The sequence below is a fragment of the Coregonus clupeaformis genome, unplaced genomic scaffold (assembly GCF_020615455.1).
Source record: "Coregonus clupeaformis isolate EN_2021a unplaced genomic scaffold, ASM2061545v1 scaf0941, whole genome shotgun sequence".
Lineage (NCBI taxonomy): Eukaryota > Metazoa > Chordata > Actinopteri > Salmoniformes > Salmonidae > Coregonus > Coregonus clupeaformis.
In genome coordinates this window covers 71,983-92,691 of record NW_025534395.1, presented here as the reverse complement: position 1 = coordinate 92,691, position 20,709 = coordinate 71,983, and the positions used below count along the sequence as shown (strand labels likewise).

The following is a 20,709-nucleotide window of genomic DNA, read 5'->3' as shown; positions in this document are numbered from 1 at the left end:
CCTTAATCTGTTTTCTTAATGTCGTCACACAGAGAAGGAGAACCCGTACGAGGACGTGGACCTGAAGAGGAGGAGTTTGGGTCGGAAGAACCGCTTGGTACCGGAAAGCAACCGGACCTGGAGCTCCCAGAAACTCAACTCACCTCCTCAGGTAACCCAGCTAGCTAGCAGAACTGATGTATTTTCCTGCGGTAAAATTCTCCCTCAGACTAGAGTTAGATCTCTGAAACCTGGACAGGATCCTCCAATAATCTTGTTTCACAGCTAGATTTCTCATTAGTTGCGCTACAGAAGCCTTTTGATGTGTTGAAACCATTTGGAGTTCCAGTAAAATACTGTCTGTCTGCCTGGAAATGTAGGTTTGGCTCTGCTGCTTTAATATGGATGGGCACTGTCTCGTCGTAGGAAAGATGATTTAGAATTTCCTTGTGTTCAACTGGGAATGAGGTCACTGTGCGGTGAGGAAAATATATTGTATTATTCGGTATGGTTACTTATTGTCATGACAAAAACCTCAGTCAATCCCAGACCAAACCAGGATCCATTGCTTCATCCTATGGGCCCTGGTCAGAAGTAGTGCACTATAAAGGGAATAGGGTACCATCTGAGACACAGCCTCAGTATTGTCCTCTCTCTCCCCCTCCACAGCTGCCCTCTAAGCCCAGTAGCCTTTCCCTGCGCCTCTCTGGTCCCACAGACAAGAAGAGTCACCGGGCGTCCCGCCTGTCCAAGCGCCACAGCCATGATGACATGCTGCCGCCCCAGCTGGGGGTCTCTCCCTCCCCCTGCTGTCTGCTGGATGACGGCTTGAGCAGCGCCAGCGACACCCTGGCCTCCCGTAGACACCGGAGGATCCCCAAGGTACAATATAAAACACTCCAGGCTGTAGGAATGAACCTGTTCTCTCCATGAGGATCTCCTCAAGGACTATTCTGGAATGGAGCTCTTTTGTTTAACGTTTTTTGCAAGCCATGTATCTAACTGAAAGGCAAAATGGAGATGTAATGGATTTGCTATAGACTACACAAATGTCATTCTTTCGAATAATTCCTAAATGCACTGTGTCCGAACTCTTTGCTGATTCTCTTCATACTCTGTTTTAAACACAAACCATATCCCAGTGATATTTCTGGACATGGAGAGAGAGAACTGAGAAGGATTTTATGTCAATCTCTTCCTCCTCCCACACACTCAAATGGAACCAACTTTGAAGAGCTTCACCACAGGAGATCAGATAGTCCTATACTGTAGGTGGTACACACACTGAGCTTCCCCTTTCCTCTCACTGTTTACAGATGGTCCAGAGAATCAACTCCATTTACTGTACCAAGCGAGGGAAGAAGAGGCTTAAGAAGCTGACCTTGTCTAATATTGAGACGGCATCTCTGAGAGGTACGTAGGGCTCATCCCTTCCTTCTCTCCATCCACTGTCTGGAACAGGGAGTAAATATTTGTGTCTCCGCCACCCACACAGTGTCCGAGTCATCTCATCTGTATGGCATAAACATACAGTTGTAGAGTTGACCCCTGACCCTAAACAAACCTTTTTTTCTCTCTCCGATCTGTTTACAGATGACAACAGCGAGAGCGAGAGCGACTCTGATGACAGGTTCAAAGGTGAGAGGTCACAGTATGCAGTTGAAGCTCAGTCCCTGGAGGGCAATGGTGCATGGATTTGTTTCACTCACAGCAGATACAACAAGCGCACGTCTCTGTTAGTTTTGACAAGTCGGTGTTTGGAACGAGACATCGATCAAGTGACTTGTGACCAAAGGGACCACAGAAATGTAACTGAAAGGCAAGATGTAATGGATTTGCTATAGACTATACAAAGTCATTCGTTCGAATAATTCTTAAATGCACTGTGTCCGAACTCTTTGCTGATTCTGTTCTCACTCTGTTTTAAACACAAGCCATCTGTGATGACAGTTATGGTGAACTATAAGGTTTGTATTTCTCTCTAATCTGTGTTTAGGTTGTTATGTGTTGGACTGTGTGAGGATAAACATGTGTGAGTAAAGAGGTTTAATCAGTGTGTGGAAACCCATCTAACGTTTTAAATCCAGTTAAGTTTTGGTTCCCAGAATGCTTTTGGTAGGTTATAGATAACAATCATTTAACCTCCATTTGTTTGGTTTTTAAAGCATTTCGTGAATGTTTTTTTTTACATGCCAGGAACAGCCTGGCAAAGTTTTCAGGGGGAAGTTCCTACAATGTTTGATTTCATTTTCCTTTTACATTGTAACAGCGTTTTGGAAACATCATGCTTGACTAAATATGTTCCAATAATGTTTGGACTGTAAGCTCTTTGTCAGACTGCAGGGCTTGTATTGCACTATTAGCTGTGAGTTCTGTCAGTTGTGTGTAGTACACAGTGTTTGGGCTATGCATTGTGTCAATACAACCCTGTACTGATGGTTGAACTGTCCATATCCCTCTCTCTTCTCTCCCCAGCTCACACCCAAAGGCTGCTGAAGCTACAGTCAATGCTGCGGCGGGCCCCTAGCTACCGCACACTGGAGCTACAGCTGATTGAGTGGCAGGAAAGGGAGCTGTTTGAGTACTTTGTGGTGGTGTCCCTCAAGAAGAAGCCTACCAAGAACTCCTTCTCCCCCGAAGTCACCTACCAGTTCCCCAAGGTAAGGGAACAACCCAAACTGTATTCTGGCCCCTTGGTCATGGGTCAGACAGCATTGTCAAGTCCCTTTTTAAGTGAGAGAGAGAGGATTTAAACAGGAAAGGGGTCCTCGTAGATAACTCTTCTGAGACATTACTCACTGGACCTACAGAAGTATGTATGCTGAGAGCGCTGATACAGTTGAAGTCGGAAGTTACATACACTTGGGTTGGAGTCATTAAAACTTGTTTTTCAACCACTCCACAAATTTCTTGTTAACAAACTATAGTTTTGGCAAGTCGGTTAGGACATCTACTTTGTGCATCCAATAATTGTTTACAGGCAGATTATTTCACTTTTAGTTCACTGTATCACAATTCCAGTGGGTCAGAAGTTTACATACACTAAGTTGACTGTGCCTTTTAAACAGCTTGGACATTTCCAGAAAATGATGTCATGGCTTTAGAAGCTTCTGATAGGCTAATTGACATAATTTGAGTCAATTGGAGGTGTACCTGTGGATGTATTTCAAGGCCTACCTTGAAACTCAGTGCCTCTTTGCTTGACATCATGGGAATATCAAAATAAATCACCTCAGGATTTTTTTTGTAGACCTCCACAAGCCTGGTTCATCCTTGGGAGCAATTTCCAAACGCCTGAAGGTACCACATTCATCTGTACAAACAATAGTATGCAAGTATAAACACCATGGGACCACGCAGCCATCATACTGCTCAGGAAGGAGACGCGTTCTGTCTCCTAGAGATGATCGTGCTTTGGTGCGAAAAGTGCAAATCAATTCCAGAACAACAGCAAAGGACCTTGTGAAGATGCTGGAGGAAACAGGTACAAAGTATCTATATCCACAGTAAAACGAGTCCTATATCGACATAACCTGAAAGGCCACTCAGCAAGGAAGAAGCCACTGATCCAAAACCTCCATAAAAAAGCCAGACTACGGTTTGCAACTGCACATGGGGACAAAGATTGTACTTTTTGGAGAAATGTCCTCTGGTCTGATGAAACAAAAATGGAACTGTTTGGCCATAATGACCATCGTTATGTTTGGAGGAAAAAGGGGGTAGCTTGCAAGCCGAAGAACACCATCCCAACCGTGAAGCACGGGGGTGGCAGCATCATGCTGTGGGGGTGCTTTGCTGCAGGAGGGACTGGTGCACTTCACAAAATAGATGGCATCATGAGGAAGGAAAATTATGTGGATATATTGCAACATCTCAAGACATCCGTCAGGAAGTTAATGCTTGGTCGCAAATGGGTCTTCTAAATGGACAATGACCCCAAGCATACTTCCAAAGTTGTGGCAAAATGGCTTAAGGACAACAAAGTCAAGGTATTTGAGTGGCCATCACAAAGCCCTGACCTCAATCCTATAGAAAGTGTGGGCAGAACTGAAAAAGCGTGTGCGAGCAAGTAGGCCTACAAACCTGACTCAGTTACACCATTCCCTCCCCTACCCTGGATGACGCTGGGCCAATTGTGCGACACCCCATGGGTCTCCCGGTCGCGGCCGGCTACGTACCCTTGACTTATTCCACATTTTGTTGTGTTACTGCCTGAATTCAAAATTAATTTAAACAAACAAATCGCACCCATCTACACCAAATACACCATATTGACAAAGTGAAAACATGTTTTTTGAAATTTTAGCACATAAAAAAAAATGGCATACCAAAATATCTCATTTAGATAGAAATTCACACCCCTGAGTCAATGCATGTTATAATCACCTATGGCAGCGATTACAGCTGAGTCTTTCTGGGTAAGTCTCTAAGAGCTTTGCACACCTGGATTGTACAATATTTGCACATTATTTCTTTTTTATTCAAGCTGTCAAGTTGGTTGTTGATCATTTCTAGACAGCCATTTTCAAGTCTTGTCATAGATTTTCATGCCGATTTTAAGTCAAAACTGTAACTAGGCCACTCAGGAACATTCAATGTTGTCTTGGTTATCAACTCCAGTGTATATTTGGCCTTGTGTTTTAGGTTATTGTCCTGCTGAAAGGTGAATTTGACTCCCAGTATCTGTTGGAAAGCAGACTGAACCAGGTTTTCCTCTAGGATTTTGCCTGTGCTTAACTCTATTCTGTTTATTTTTATCCCAAAAAAAACTCTGTAGTCCTTGACGATAACAAGTATACCCATAACATGATGCAGCCACCACCATGCTTGAAAATATGAAGAGTGGTACTCAGTGATGTGTTGTGCTGGATTTACCCCAAACATAACACTTTGTATTCAGGACATAAAGTGAATGTCTTTGTCACATGATTTGCCATTTTACTTTAGTGCCTTATTGCAAACAGGATGCATGTTTTGGAATATGTTGATTCTGTACAGGCTTCCTTCTTTTCTTCTCTTCTTTCCTTCATTTAGGTTAGTATTGTGGAGTAACTACAGTGTTGTTGATCCATCCTCAGTTTTCTCCTATCACAGCCATTAAACTGGAACTGTTTTAATGTCACTATTGTTCTCATGGTGAAATCCCTGAGCGGTTTCCTTCCTCTCTGGCAACTGAGTTAGGAAGGACTGTAGTGACTGGGTGTATTGATACACCATCCAAAGTGTAATTAATAACTTCACCATGCTCAAAGGGATATTCAATGTCTGTTCGTTTTTTTTACCCATCTACCAATAGGTGCCCTTCTTTACGAAGCATTTGAAAACCTCCCTGGTCTTTGTGGTTGAATCTGTGTTTGAAATTCACTGCTCGACTGAGGGACCTTACAGATAATCGAATGTGTGGTACAGAGATGAGGTAGTCATTCAAAAATCCTGTTAAACAACATTTCTGTCCATGCAACTTATGTGACTTGTTACTCCTTAACTGGTTTAGACTTGCCATAACAAAGAGGTTGAATACTTATTGAATCAAGACATTTCAGCTTTTCATTTTAATTAATTTGTAAACATTTCTAAAAACATAATTCCACTTTGACATTATGTGTTATTATGTGGAGGCCAGTGACACAAATTCTCTTAAATTGAAGCTGTAACACAACAAAATGTGGAAAAAGTCAAGGAGTGTGAATACTTTCTGAAGGCACTGTAGATGCAGAGATTGCGGAAGAGTAGGGTCATGGCCGTAACATACGAGTTGAGGGAGTTTTGGGAGTTTATTGACAGTAAGTGGTGTAACCAGGAAACGGTTTCTATGGTACATAAGCGTTTACTTACTCAAAGATCTCTTTTTAAGTTATTTAAGATTTGGTTCAGTGATAGAATCCCCTGAGAGATGTCGGTATGTTGGTTCTCTGCCAGAGAAAAGCCTGACCCAATGACGTCGGGGGGGAGAGGGGGGTTGGTGGTGATGATAAGGGGAGGAGGCGCTGACCCTGTGTGGGAGAATGCTTAGGCTGGTAATTTATTCGTACTATAGGGGAGGTTTTTGGGGACCCTGTAAAGAGGACACTCAGTAGACTGTAAGCGTCTGGGTCTGTTTCTGACTGAGGCGTTTCCTGTTCCTTTCTCGTCTCGTCTCACAGCTAGAGAGGCCCACCAAGCTGATGAGGGAGGCAGAGCAGAGACTCAAAGCCATCCCCCAATTCTGCTTTCCAGATGCCAAGGACTGGACCCCAGTGTCTGAATACAGCAGGTACAGTATGGGTTACTATACAACCCCACTGCATCACTGAGGAAAGCTCACCACCACACTGTTGGCCTATTAGTCCCATTCCTTGCTACAACCAGATGGGCACTAATCAGTTGGGATGCACAAGTGTTTCATATATAGATTAAAGTTTTTAAAAACTACCAAATCGATAGTATGATTAGACGTGTAAATATCAACGTGTAAAATTAGGAAGAAAACACAGAGATTTAATGCCATTATCTCCATGAATTCCTGGTAGACTCTTACTCTCACTCCTACTCCTGACAACGTGGGTCCCTAAAACAGTCTTCTCTCTCTGCCACAGAGACTGTACTACTTCACCAACCCTAAAGTGGGAATGAGATCCAACACTATGTTTCCTTTGATCACTGTTCAGTCTCTACAATCTGAATGCTGGTTTGACTATAATAGAGACTTGTGTGTCTGTCTGTGTCTGTCTGTGTGTGTGTGTGTGTGTGTGTGTGTGTGTGTTTCTCGGTACAGTGAGACCTTCTCGTTCATGTTGACTGGAGAGGATGGCAGCAGGAGGTTTGGGTACTGCAGGCGTCTGCTGGTAAGTAAGCCACCATTAGTTCGCTGGTCCCTGTTCTGTTCACACCCTGCTGAGCCAGCCCTGTTTGTTTTGACAATGTTTTTTTATCTGAACAACTGATGTTTTTTTCCTGTGGGACCATTGAGGAGTTATTGCGTCACCAAGCTGGGTGTGAGTAGGAGAGAAAGTAAATAAAGTGAATTTTAATGGCCGTATGTAACAAAGCTTGGTTGTTTTTGCCTTTCAACACGGTCGGGATGAATCCTAGTTAAACTGGACTCCTTCTGTTTCATGAGAGTTTCTCAGGAGAAGAATGACGAAAAACAAACCATGAAATGTCTAAGTTTGTCATTGTAGAGCACAACCCGCCAGTAAGGGTTGCTAGTCCTTTGATGTTTTATAATGAGCCCACATTTGGCTTGAGTTCAGAAAGTATGGCTGTGTGGGATGTTGTGCTTGCTGTGATTTTTTTATGTCACTTTTATGCCCAAGAATGTGTACATTCACACAGTGTGTATGTTTTGTAGGGTTTGTCAGTGTATTTTAGTAGCCTACTGTATTTATGTGTCACGTAGATTCTTAAATTCAGTTGTGGCTGTTTCTTGATTGTATTGAGCTCAGTAGTTGCTGACATTAAGTAGCTGTAGATCAGACGACTCCTGATGCTGTGAGAGTGTGAGGTTACTTTTCTCCTCTCCGGTAACCCAGCTCCTTCCTTCCCTGGTGGAAGTCTAAGGAGCTGGCATGAGCAACGCATTCCTAAGGACTTTAACCAAGCTCCACATGCTTGATTTAATCATCCATTTGGAGAAAGCAGAGGAGAAAATTGCATACCTAATATGGACAAGTGGATCGGGATTTCTTTATATGTATGCACGTGTTAATTTGTGTGTGTGTGTGTCTGTGTGTGTGTGTGTGTGTGTGTGTTTGGAGATGGATAGATCCAGGAGGCCTGGTTGGCTCCAGAGTAGACTGGTGTGTGATTGTTTAGTGTGGAGGGTAGGGGTGATCATTAACTGTGTAGAGACTGCAGCACCTGTGTTTAGTTTACAATGGGAAGCCTCAGTCTCTCCAGATTAAAGACGTCCACCAGCAGCAGAAAGGACAAATCTATAAATATTTGGTCAACCAAAGCTGATTGTGAACTAACCTGGTGCTTTATCTGAATAAAAGCAAGTACACCACATAGCTTTGGTCAACTTAAGCTGTTGGCTTTATCATGTTTGTGTGTATGATACTGTTACAGTATATTCTCATTGATGTTGCATATAAACCTAACCAAGCCCCTTTCTATTTATCTTAGTATCTATTGCCATATTACTGTCTGTGTCACCTTATAAGCCTCTCTTCCCCAGTGACTGACGACTCTTAATTTGTGCCCCTGTTCCAGCCAAGTGGGAAAGGGCCTCGCCTTCCTGAGGTGTACTGCGTCATCAGCCGACTGGGCTGTTTCCACCTGTTCTCTAAGGTGAGTTCATGCTTACACACAAACACACACACACACCCTAGTTTAGCCATTGTTGCGGTTACCTGTCTCTGAGTCGAGCCGAGGCCAGTGTTCCCAGGAGTGAGCTAGTTGAGGCTGTGCCAGCATTTCCACTCAAAGATATCCTGTTCAGCATAAACCTGATTTCCCAGTTAAATTGTTTCCTTCACTTGTTCCTGAGTTGAGATAACATGAAACAGAGTGCTCATTGTGTTTAAGTTCTCCATGCCTTATCTGCCTCCTCATAAATCCTCTATGAAGAGTGTATTTGAAGTGAATAAGGCCTGTGTTAAGGGAAACAGTTAAGAGGTAGTAGACGTATCTAATGAATGGAAATAACTTTTTATTACTGTGTCGTGAGTGCTAAAATGTGCCAAAAACTGTCAGTGAGTTTCATTTCATATTCATTTAGGGCTAAAAGGATGCATAAATACAATAGATTGTTTCTGTCTTGTGACAGCACGGGCACCTCAACAGTGAGGGTTGAACAGCCCTCATACAGATGGCAGGGTGTAGGTTTCAGAAGGCACCGTTTTGAGGGCTTGAGAGCTGCGTAGGTGAGAGAGGAAATGTTTTCCAAGGAGTTTGAAGTGCTTTTCTAGTTAAGGCGAGAAAGACGGGAGTGTTTGATTTCACCGGGAACAGAGGGTGTGTGGGGAGTGGAGGTGATATCATATGACCCTGAATGTGAGTGTGTCTCTCTCCAACAGACTTTCCAGACAGGAGTAGGCAGGTCTGAAACAGACAAACACATGGGCATATTGGGTGGGATTTTCCTTTGCTCTTTTCCACACATATCAGACAGCCACAGAAAGAAATTCGTACTGTATTTGTCAAAAGGAGCAAAGGTAGCCTGGTTCAGACATTAGCAGGAGCTTTCCTTCAGACAGCAACACACGTTACCATTGTTCCATTCTATCTTCACTGGCCATACTGATTGAAGGTATGGTCTTGGTCTATTACTAGGACTCTCAATCTACATCCCAAGTGACACCTTATTCCTGTTAGTTAACTGCTTTTGACCACGGTCCTTAAGGCACTATATTGGGGCTCCCGAGTGGCGCAGCGGTCCCTCACCTTCCTCACTACAGACTCTGGTTAGATTCCAGGCTGTATCACAATCCATTCTAAATAAGAATTTGTTCTTAACTGACTTGCCTAGTTAAATAAAAAAATAAAGGGAATTTGGGACATTCTGTTTAAAACATGTGTTGTGTCTGCAGTGTGGTCTAACTCTCAACCCCCTGTCCTGTGCTGTGTGTAGATCCTGGATGAGGTGGAGAGGCGGAGGGGGATCTCTGCAGCCCTAGTCTACCCCTTCATGAGGAGTCTGATGGAGTCACCCTTCCCAGCGCCGGGGAAGACCATCAAAGTCAAGACCTTCCTGCCTGGAGCAGGGAATGAGGTTAGAGACACATCAGCCCTTGGTTACTAAGGTTCCAGCAAAGAAGGATGATGCATGAAGATAATGAGATGTATGCTTAATTGAGCATGACCTGTGACCTCTGTGAACGTATGACTGGTTGTGACCCCAGGTTGTGACCCCAGGTGGTGTTCTCCTCCCCAGGTCATTGAGCTGAGGCGGCCCATGGACTCCAGACTGGAGCATGTAGACTTTGACAGTCTCTTCAGCTGCCTGAGCGTGCGTCAGGTGGTGCAGGTCTTCGCCTCCCTGCTGCTGGAGCGCAGAGTCATCTTTGTGGCTGATAAACTCAGGTGAGCGGCCAGACTCTTATTGTTAGTAACCCTTCTAGTGATAAGTAAAGATGGAGAGAGAACTGAATCACCTTCTCATGGGAAGCTGTACCTGACTAATAGTCATGCCTTGTTAGAGGCAGGTGGGGGTTGTTGAAACTTGTAGATGTTAGATGATAGTTACTTGTGCCAAGTGAAATGCTCAATAATACCTTTAGAGGAAGTATTTTGTTTAGGTAGTTCTGAAACGCTGTTGTCATTTTTAAATAATGATTGAAACTACAGTATTTACAGAGAAATCTGATACGTAGAGCTCTGAAGGCCTGCTCATATTTTAGTGTAAGGTTATCGCCCGACAAAGATCTGAACCGACATTAGGCTATAAATGGTAAAAATAGTTCCTAGAATACTTCATCCTTCTCACCCATGGTGGCTAGGAGTGAGATAAATTGCTGTCTAGGATTACATTGTATGTTAGCAATAATATCCCTCCTCATTTATCGCTGAAGTCCACTGTCTTTTTCTGCAGTCAATCCACCTATTCTAACCCCATTACAATAACATCTGCCTTACATGAGAGGGATTTTATTGCATGTTCTTGTACATTTTCCCTTTTCTGTTTACGTTCACACAGAGGCTGGATTTGTTCAATTTAAAAAGGTTTTCTCAGACCCACCTCATTGCTGAGCTCAGGGTTCCTCTATCTGTATCTTTCTGGACACATGGCTGTAAAGTACAGACTGACTATGATACCGTCATCATAACACTGTTTCACATGTCTTGGTGCATTTCCTCTCACATAGATGACATATCCTGAACTTTAAAGAATGGACTAACTTCAAAGAGAGATTATTTACATAGTATGTATAACAGTTACAATAGTGGGGATTGCCCTGCCACTCTGCCAGTGCACTCTGGCTCACCCTATCTGTTGATGCCAGATTTAATTCCTCAGTCGAGCTACTTGCCATTCACCCGATCTGCACAGAAAATAGCAGCCTTCTACTGTGGCTTTGTCAGTTGGTGCTTAACGGGTTTAGCATGCAGGGACAGGGTTAGAACTGTTAAATTAATCAGTGTAGCCATCTTGGACCGCACCTACCACCATGGAGTAATGGAACTCTCCCTGCATGGACTCACAACTGATGTGGTTCCAGAAGTGGGTCATCTCTCTGCCGGGGGCCACTGTCCAACCACAGCAGGCAGGGTGGGGTGGGGCCGATAACATGGAGCTAGGGGTCTCCAAGGAGCCAGAGTCCCACCAGGCAGGCACAGCAATCTGCCCCTGGCTATAGCACAGCACTCTGGGCTGAGGGGCTCTGTTAGAGGGGGGCAGGTTTGTGTTGAACGGTAATCTCTACATATCAGAGGACAGTTTAAACAAACATCAGTGGGGGCAGTGACTGTGAGGGGAAGGAATGTACTTCCTGTGTGCAGCGACTCTCCCCTCTGATCTATGGCTTCACTGTCACTGTATGACTGATGGCGCCATGTTCATTCCCTGGTCCCTGCCTGGCCTGTTCACTACAGCCCTCTCTCCACCCAGGGGGACTCCGAAAAAGCTGTTTTTGTCGTCACTCCGCCGTTTGAGACAACGACAACGACTCCCGGGTTCATGTCAGTTGGCACATCACCCAAAGATAGTTAGTTAATCAGTCACCCATTTCTAAGGGCTCTCGTGAACAGCAGCAAGGACTTGAGAGCTGGATCGAATAGTCTGTGTCTGAGGTACTGTTAGTTAACAACACTGAAAATCAGCACCATGAGTCTGAACAGACTACAGTACTACAGCCGTGCTCAATATTATAACTTCATTGAAAACCATACATTATGACTTTTTTGAATATCATAAAACCTGCTTTGTATCAACACAATCAGCGTGCCCCAGAAAACGGACCAGACCCCCTGTGTCTCAGTTCCCATTGAAAACAGGATTCAAGGAGCCACTCTGGGCGTCATTGGGCCGTGTTGGGGAGAAGGGAGAGACCCTCTACTGACTTCACAGGTAAAAGGGTCTGGTCCCGCTGGAGACAGAGAACACAATCCAATCCCAGAATTCCCTTCCAACACAACATGATGTATGACTGGGTGTAATGTATATCCAATAGGAGAAGGATCTGAGGGAGGGAAAACACCAAACAGGCCATGTTAGGGAATGTGTCAACACTGGGTTGTACTGTGGTAATATTTGATATATAAGTATTATTTTTAAACCAGGTGGTTCGAGCCCTGAATGCTGATTGGCTGAAAGCAGGGGTATATCAGACAGTATACCATGGGTATGACAAAAAAAGCTAAAATGATTTTTGGCCTTACTGCTATTAGCCCATACAAATGCATTGAATAACAGATTCACTACATGGAACAACAGATGGTCCCCCCCAAAATCAGATGTTTATTATTATTATTATTATTATTATTATTATTGTTGTTTTTTTTACATGTATTTAACCTCTTATTGTTGGCGCTAAACAGTCTAAGCCCTGTCTAAGCCGAGGGGGTTCTACTAAGCTATATGGAATTGTTTTAAGAAGGTCATACCAAGGATCATTTTGCTATTTGATTTATAATTTTAAGACCCCTTGTATATTAAAATATGATTTGATGAACATTTTTATTTGGCCTTACTGCTGTTAGCCCGTACAAACGCATTGAATAACAGATTCACTACATGGAACAACAGATAGTCCCCCCAAAAAAATAAAAGGATGTTTGTTCTGAAATGTCTGTCCTATATCTGAGAGAAATAAGAAAGATCAGCAAACATATTTTTTTTTTTACATGTATTTATTAACCCCTAATTTTTGGCACTAAACAGTCTCCATATATACAGTAGTATCATGTTTCAGGAGATGACCCAGATGCAGACAGTGTCAAAGTAACAAAAGTTTATTACAAAAACAGGGGGCAGGCAAACGACAGGTCAAGGGCAGGCAGAGGTCAGTAATCCAGAACAGAGTCCAAAAGCTACAGAACGGCAGGCAGGCTTTGGGTCAGGGCAGGCAGAATGGTCAAAACTGGGAAAACTAGAAAACAGGAACTTGAGAAAGACAGGAGCAAGGGGAAAACCGCTGGTAGGCTTAACGAAACAAAACGAACTGGCAACAGACAAACAGAGAACACATGTATAAATACCCTGGGGAAAATGGGGAAGATAGGCGACACCTGGAGGGGGGAGGAGTCAATCACAAAGACAGGTGAAACAGATCAGGGTGTGACAAGTAGAGCAAAATGGAGAACACCATCGTGTTCGTGAGAGTCTCATCTTTCCACAGAGAGGTTTGTAGGCCAAACCGTTCGGACGCAACAGACGATTTTGTGAGAAGACCGATTTTCAGGATGTCTCATGGTCTGAAAAACACAGCTCTAGCTCTGTCACCTTTCATTGCAGATGCGGAAGTGCAACATAGATGGATGTGGTGGATTGAGACGCATCCAATGCAAACAAACAGATATCTCTAGCTTAAACTGACAATTGTTTTTTTATTATTATTAATAATATGCTAATTCGAATATGCTAATTAGACATCGACCTTAGTTTTTTTTATGTTTATCAGACTTTTTTTGATATTATGGTAAAACCATGTGCAATCAAGTATAATGCGTTTAGCCGACTAAGATCAAGAAATGGTCATGAGAAGCGAATATCAAATTACATACAAGGTATAAAGCTTATGTTATAAGGCAATACTGACCCTTAGGCATTGTTCTGGGCCATTTGCCATGGGGCCAGTAAATTAGGGCTGAGCCTACGGGGTTACATGTACATTTTAGTCATTTAGCAGATGCTCTTATCCAGAGCGACTTACAGTAATATTTTTTTCATACTGGCCCCCCGTGGGAATCGAACCCACAATCCTGGCATTGCAAGCGCAATGCACTACCAACTAAGCTACACGGGACTACGTGTACTGTTGCGTTAACCCTTTATTTGTACTGTAGGCTGTGTGTGACTTGTTTAAGGGGTCACAACGGGTCGTTTGCCTAAAGCAAGCGTCTTGGTATGTCTCGCCGAAACTTTTTCTAAATGCTTTATATCAGACGTGTTGCTGCTTATCTGTGAAATCAAACAGCCAGACAGACAGTTACTCAGAACTGATGCTGATTAACAAGCAAATGGCTGCTGTAATAACAACGTTGATGCCTAATTATATAAATTCATCATCGGTTACATCAGTCTGTAATTGCTTAACCAGATTTACCTGAAGGCTCTGTGCTGGGATTGCTGCAGTGCTCATAATGTAAACATCATCTTCCAGTTATTATGGGTCTAGGGAGAGAAGGGTTACCACCACAGAGAGAGTTTAGGCTTGTTTGATCTGCCTGTGAGTCTAAATGGGCGGGTCTAAACTATCCCTGCCATTCTAGTTTTAAGACTTGCCTGTGGGCTAGCTTCAAAATATACAGGTTAAGACAAGAGGATTCTAATATCCCATAACTCTTTGCAATTCATGGGACCAGCATTGCTAGTTAGCAACAGCGCTAGTAGATATCAATGGAGCTGATCCCATGAATGTGTTTATTTTCTAACGCTTCCGCATGGAATTACTTTGTTGTCTTAACCTTCCCATTTTCAGCCTAGCCTGTGGGTGTAGAGGTGATTGAATCGCTTCTCTTTTTTTGGGCCAATCTGAGAGCATGGAGGTAGTTTCCGATTATTGAAGTGCTTTAATAAGTAAATGTTTCTATTGTATTTGATGAGAGGCCAACAGTAGAAGAGACAGGGGGTTGGGGGTAGGTAGTGTGTGTATGAGTGGGAGAGAGGGAGAAAGCTAGTGGGTAAGAGAGGGAGAGAGGGAGAAAGCTAGAGGGTAAGAGAGGGAGAGAGGGAGAAAGCTAGAGGGTAAGAGAGGGAGAGAGGGAGAAAGCTAGAGGGTAAGAGAGGGAGAGAGGAAAGACCGCCTCCTAAAAGCTTTCTCTGGTCATGGTGGAATTAACTTCAGGCTCTTGTTGTCTGAGGGGGAGAAGGGGAAGGCTGCTTTCTTACCCCTAGTTTTCCCCTTCACCGCTCACTGTAATATCAGAAAACTTCACAACTAACCCAGAAATCACCAGATGTATTGTCATTTTTATTTGTTTAAAATCCTCCATTCACACCCCATTCATAATTTTCTTCTACCACCTGTTGAAATGACTGGGGTTTGCATTAGATTCAGGAAGAGCCCATTGCTCCAGACTCCAGCAGCCGTATAATATGGTGTATGGCAGTCTATCTGTAACCCCAGGCTGTTAAAGTGAGCCACTGGAGGTAGCTACAGTGTACCGCTCTAATCTGGGAACATGCTGAACAGTTTATTTAGTCCCTTATTACTCCTGAACACTGTTGTATCACACTGAGCAATGCTGGCACCGCACCAAACAACCTACAACAACTTAACTCGTTCCCTGTGTGTATGTCTAACACCCAAAGGTGGAGTGGATGAACACAGTGGAAACATATGTCAAAGATTTCTGTGAGACTGAAGAGGGAAACTCAGATGAGGGAAAACAGAGGCCAAGCATCTGACTTTCCCATAATTATTATTATTGTTATTATTATTATATACACACACTACAATGCTGCCCACAAGAAGCACTGGATTCAATAGGACCATGTGTAGGGTTGCCCAAGGGAAGCCTGATCTTACTCTTCAACAGCTTCCGCTGCAACTGTTCATACCAGGGAGTCCAAGCTTAGGCCGTGATGGGGACTTGAGATCCTTATGGAGAGGAAGTGGGGAAAAGACATTGGAGCTCTATGTGAATACTAAACATTCTGCTAGATGAGGACTGAGGGTTGATTCATTACTTATTTTACATTTACATCATTTAGCAGGGATGTCAATGGGAGCAGTTGAGTTATGAGCATACATCAATTAAGATTCAGCTCTGTATAGATAATACACACACACAAAATGCACCAATGAGCAGTATGCACACAAATTCATTCATCATTCTCATCATTGCTTAATTTGAGCCGGATCCTAATAAAAGCGATCAAAGTTCATTTGAGTTTCCTCAACGTTAATTCTCCTGACTCTAATCTGTCTGCTGTAGGCTACTAAAATATTTGATCAACTTCCAAATATTGTTTTACAAAGTAAAACAAGAGAGAGAGAGACTTTTGGCACAAACACATCGGCCATCACCGGCATGTGAGTTGCGCATGATTGGGTTATTGAGTCAGTGAAACTGGAAAGCATTTTTAGGACTATAATTTCAACCTCATATTGTAGCCTACAATATGTGTGTCTCCACACACCTAGGCCTAGGCTATTGATGGATTCAAGACAAGGTCATTTTTATTGATCTCAGTGTGTCAGTGTCAAAGTAGCTTGTCATTTCGACCATTTGTGAGATATTAAAAAAGATTCTGCCAAAGTCTCCAGTCATATAAAATGATGCAGAATTGCATGAAATGCATTTATAAAAGGCACCAAAAAAAAATCCCAGACCCTAGGCTACTAAAAATTTTCCCCATGTGTGCAACTTCTGGAAGTGCCTCTACTCTACTGCAGTGCTTTATCAGAGCTCCCCAGGTCACCCCTCTCTTGCGCTCACTTTTTTCCCCCGGTCCCTCCCGATTTACAAATTCATTCATCATTCTCACCCTGAAAAATGTGTAGAGTATATGTGTATCAGCATTAGGAGCTGTTAGGCAACAGGTGTACTGATGCTCCTGCCAGGGCCTGTGTTTGTCCTGGGGTGAAATGGGCCCGTCTGGGCTGGTGGATGGTGCTGCTGACACTGGGACTCTCCATCCTGCACCTGTGGGTCTGACAGAGTAAGCCTCTCTATCCTGAGAGTTTCCTGGGAATCTGCATGCTCAGCCACAGGCAGATCCAGGCCAACCATTCCTGATCTGACATGCTTATATAACCCCAAATGCAAAATATCACAAAGCAAAGTTAGGATCCTCTAAACTTAAGTGGACATGGTTTTGTTATGACCTGGTCTGTAAAGGTCAGCCATTCCTTTCTGCTTTAGGCTGCGTCCCATATAGCACCCTTTTCCCTATTGTCCCAAAAAGCACCCTTTTCCCTATGTAGTGCACTACTACCAATATGAGCTCTGATCAAAAGTTGTGCAATATATAAGGAATAGGGTGCCATTTGGCACGCAGCCTTAGAGAGTTGACTGGCAGCTCTGGGCAGAGATGGTGTTTTTATTGCAAGTTCATCTTTTCCCATGAGTGTTTCCCTCAGGACTGAGTGTGTAAGTGATACTCATGGTATCAGTCCTCTCCTCTGCAGCGCTAGCTCTGTCTAGCATGTGGCTGAGGTTCTAAGAGCTGTGCCCCATCACTCCCGGTTTGAACATGTCAAACCCCGGAGACTGGCTCTGTTGAAAGTGATCAGCTCCTTCTGCAAATAAAAATCAGACAGTGAAACTGAGACTGCTTTCTGTTCTATGTTATGATGAGTGAATAAGAAACCTGAACAGACCATGGGGCTGCAATTATTGAGCCATGTAGATACTGGTCTCGCTTCACAGTGTTCATTAACTAGAAAAACTTGCCATTATACTCATAGCTCTATTTACAGTAAACTGTACTAAAACAAGATAAAGGTTCCGTCAAGGAGAGGCTGTATTCACATCAACATTGACATTGTGATACAGCGTGGACACCTATTTGTAGTGGGAGTACTGTGTGTTTGGTAGAATATGCCCTCTGCTGTTGAAGAGAACAACTATGGAAAACATTCCTTATTAACACTGCATTCATCTTAAGTGGAGTGTTTGCATACCACGTTTGATGGTTAGTCTTGGTCTTGGTCCCCACTGATTTAGAGTTGTGGTATCTGTGTGTTTCTGATGGGCCTCATGGTTTATTTTCCCTCTCTATCTGTGTGTACATGGACTGTATGGAGTGCAGGGGGACAGAGGGGAGGCGGGTCGGCCACTGTCAACAAGCTTGGGACCGTGAGAAAGACGACATACTATTTGTGATTTTGTGTTAAGCCACAGCTGTCAAAATTCACCAGCGGCAAGGGTGCTGTTTTGGGTAATATCAAACGGATTCAAGATCTTGTTAAACTATTGTAATACACCCAACCCATCTCTGAGGGTAAGGGAGTGGTCCTACTGTGTGTTGCCACAGTGGCAGTGCCTAGTGTACTCAGCCTGTCACAGATGTTTATAGAGCAGGCCTTAGCTGTGGGCTGTGTGGTTAAGGGTGTTACACTGTCAGTGGGAAAGGTGGAAATGTAAAAGATGAAAACTTTTTAATGGTTGCCATGGGTGAACCTGTCTGTCTGTCTGCTGCTCCCAGTGGTGTAAAGTACTTAAGTAAAAATACTTGAAAGTACTATTGAAGTAGTTTTGGGGGGTATCTTTACTTTACTATTCATATTTTGGACAACTTTTACTTTTACTTCACTACATTCCTAAAGAAAATAATGTACTTTTTACTCCATACATTTTCCCTGACACCCAAAAGTACTCGTTACATATTGAATGCTTAGCAGGACAGGAAAATGGTCAAATTCACACACTTATCAAGAGAACATCCCTGGTCATCCCTACTGTTTCTGATCTGGCAGACTCACTAAACACAAATGCTTCATTTGTAAATTATGTCTGAGTGTTGGAGTGCCGTGGCTATCCGTAAATTTAAAAAAAACAAGAACATTGTGCCGTTTGGTTTGCTTAATATAAGTAATTTCAAATGATTTATACTTTTACTTTTGATACTTAAGTATATTTTAGAAATTACATTTACTTTTGATATTTAAGTATATTTAAAACCAAATACTTTTAGACTTTTACTCAAGTAGTATTTTACTGGCTGACGTTCATTTTTACTTGAGTCATTTTCTATTAAGGTCTCTTTACTTTTAATCAAGTATGACAATTGGGTATTTTTTCCACCACTGGCTGCTCCAATGTGAAGTATTGTCCAGACATCACTCTCCTGGCAGCTGAATGTCAGGAGGAGTGATTTCTTTCTGCTCTATCCTTTCCTTTCCTGCCTTTTTCTTATTTTCTTCTTTTGTTGGAGAGAAAGAACAGCCTGTTGAGAATGGATTTCAGACTGTCCCTTAGACCAACTGGAGGAAGGAACGTGGTGTTAAGCCAGGGTACATAGCTGCAGTGGTTCACCTCACATATACAAAAGTAATTGTTTCAAGGAAAAGAGGATCAGGTTGTTGTTTGGTTTGGATGTTGGAAAGACTGGTTCACTTATGACATTAAGTAATACGCTCTCATTTGGCTTTCTTCTTGATATTAGAGGAAGATAATGATGAACTTTAAACAAATCTCAATAAGGTTTTATTTTGTATTTTATAGAAGAACATGAGAGTCCACATTTTTGTTGCATCTGTTTGTTGTTCTTTGTCCGCTGCTGGCTGTTGTTTTAGGAGTATTCAGGGTTCACTTCAAAACACAACCCACCACTCCCTTTTCAAAGGTCAGGATAAAGTGGGCCATCTGATGGAAAATCTGGCATCCCCATGTTTTCCCTAACAGTGTTCATATCTGGTTTGCTGATCGGCCCCCCTGCAGTTCTGTGTTGTGATTGTAAAGGTGAGTGATGTTGTCTCTCTCCCTATCCCTGTCCAGCTGTATCTGATGTTGACTGTCTCCATAGAGATCTTAAAATGATTAGATATAGTGATTCTATATGTAATTCTCTGGTTGTCTGTCTCCCTTCTGCAGTACCCTGTCCAGCTGTATCCACGCGGTGGTGGCTCTGCTCTATCCCTTCTCCTGGCAGCACACCTTCATCCCCGTCCTGCCTGCCTCCATGGTGGACATCGTCTGCTGCCCCACACCCTTCCTGGTGGGGCTCCTGTCCAGCTCACTGCCCAAACTCAAAGACCTGCCTGTGGAAGAGGTTGGTACTTGATTTTCTCCATGTCTCTCTCTGGCTTTTCCCCTTTGTCTCCCACTGTCTTGCTTTTCTTTGATCAGGTTTAATGTATTGGCTCCTCCTCCATTCTGTGCCTCTGATTTGGTTTGCTTGAGGCTACAGATTAGAGGCTATTCCACTGTCACATTCCATCTCTCTGTTAGACACTGGGCTGGGGAGTTGCCTTCCTGTTACTGGTCAGCAGTAGAACGCCCACAACAACCTACAGTATATTACACAGTCAATTACCCTGCTTGTTTTCATTAAACATTTACCCAATGAGGGACTTATATTTCTGGCGAGAATTGCGTAGAGAATGTTGATCCTCTTGGCTGATTGGTGCAGCCATGGGACAGATTCAGAGGGATCCGGATATACAGTAAGTAGGACATCTCACGAGACAGCTATAATGGTGCTCCTCCCAACCTCCCTCAGAGACCCAGTACCACCCCTGGGTCCAGGATGAAAGCACACTCTCATGATGACTGTCACAGGCTTCTTTGAAAGAATGCCCTCTGGTCAATTGTTGGACCATCTGAACAATTATTTTCCAGTGATTCAGAGCAATTTTACCCTCAAACTTTTTTTATATGTCATTTTCATTCAAGCGCTACATACCAGAGATAGTTCTAAATCAGTCTCATGTTAAATTCACAGTCACACATTGAGCAATAGCATTGTGTTTTCGAAAGGTCGGCTCAAATTCTCTCAGAGCGCTGGATGTAATATGACCCGTTTCCTCTGTTTTGCTGCCCATGGACCCTGTAGGCTCCCAGTATTGAGTATTAGAATTCAAGCCATGAGCTTCCCAATATTGAGCTGTCAGAGTCCACACAAAGTGTGAGGCCTGCTATAGCTATAATTGCCTGTTCAGTGCTGTCCAGCAGTCTCGCTGTGGTCAAAGCCTGACAGGA

At 43.2% G+C, this 20,709-nt stretch overlaps 1 protein-coding gene across 1 annotated transcript in view; it reads left to right on the top strand.

Moving 5' to 3' along the window:
- The window catches only part of LOC121556191 (DENN domain-containing protein 2B), a 36,703-nt gene that overhangs the window by 10,542 nt on the left and 5,452 nt on the right, over positions 1–20,709 (top strand). Inside the window, 11 exon segments of the mRNA XM_045217148.1 lie at positions 33–151; positions 649–861; positions 1,296–1,392; positions 1,573–1,617; positions 2,455–2,639; positions 6,123–6,232; positions 6,734–6,803; positions 8,173–8,250; positions 9,533–9,673; positions 9,836–9,984; positions 19,603–19,780. Coding sequence (XP_045073083.1) covers positions 33–151; positions 649–861; positions 1,296–1,392; positions 1,573–1,617; positions 2,455–2,639; positions 6,123–6,232; positions 6,734–6,803; positions 8,173–8,250; positions 9,533–9,673; positions 9,836–9,984; positions 19,603–19,780 — 1,385 coding nt within the window.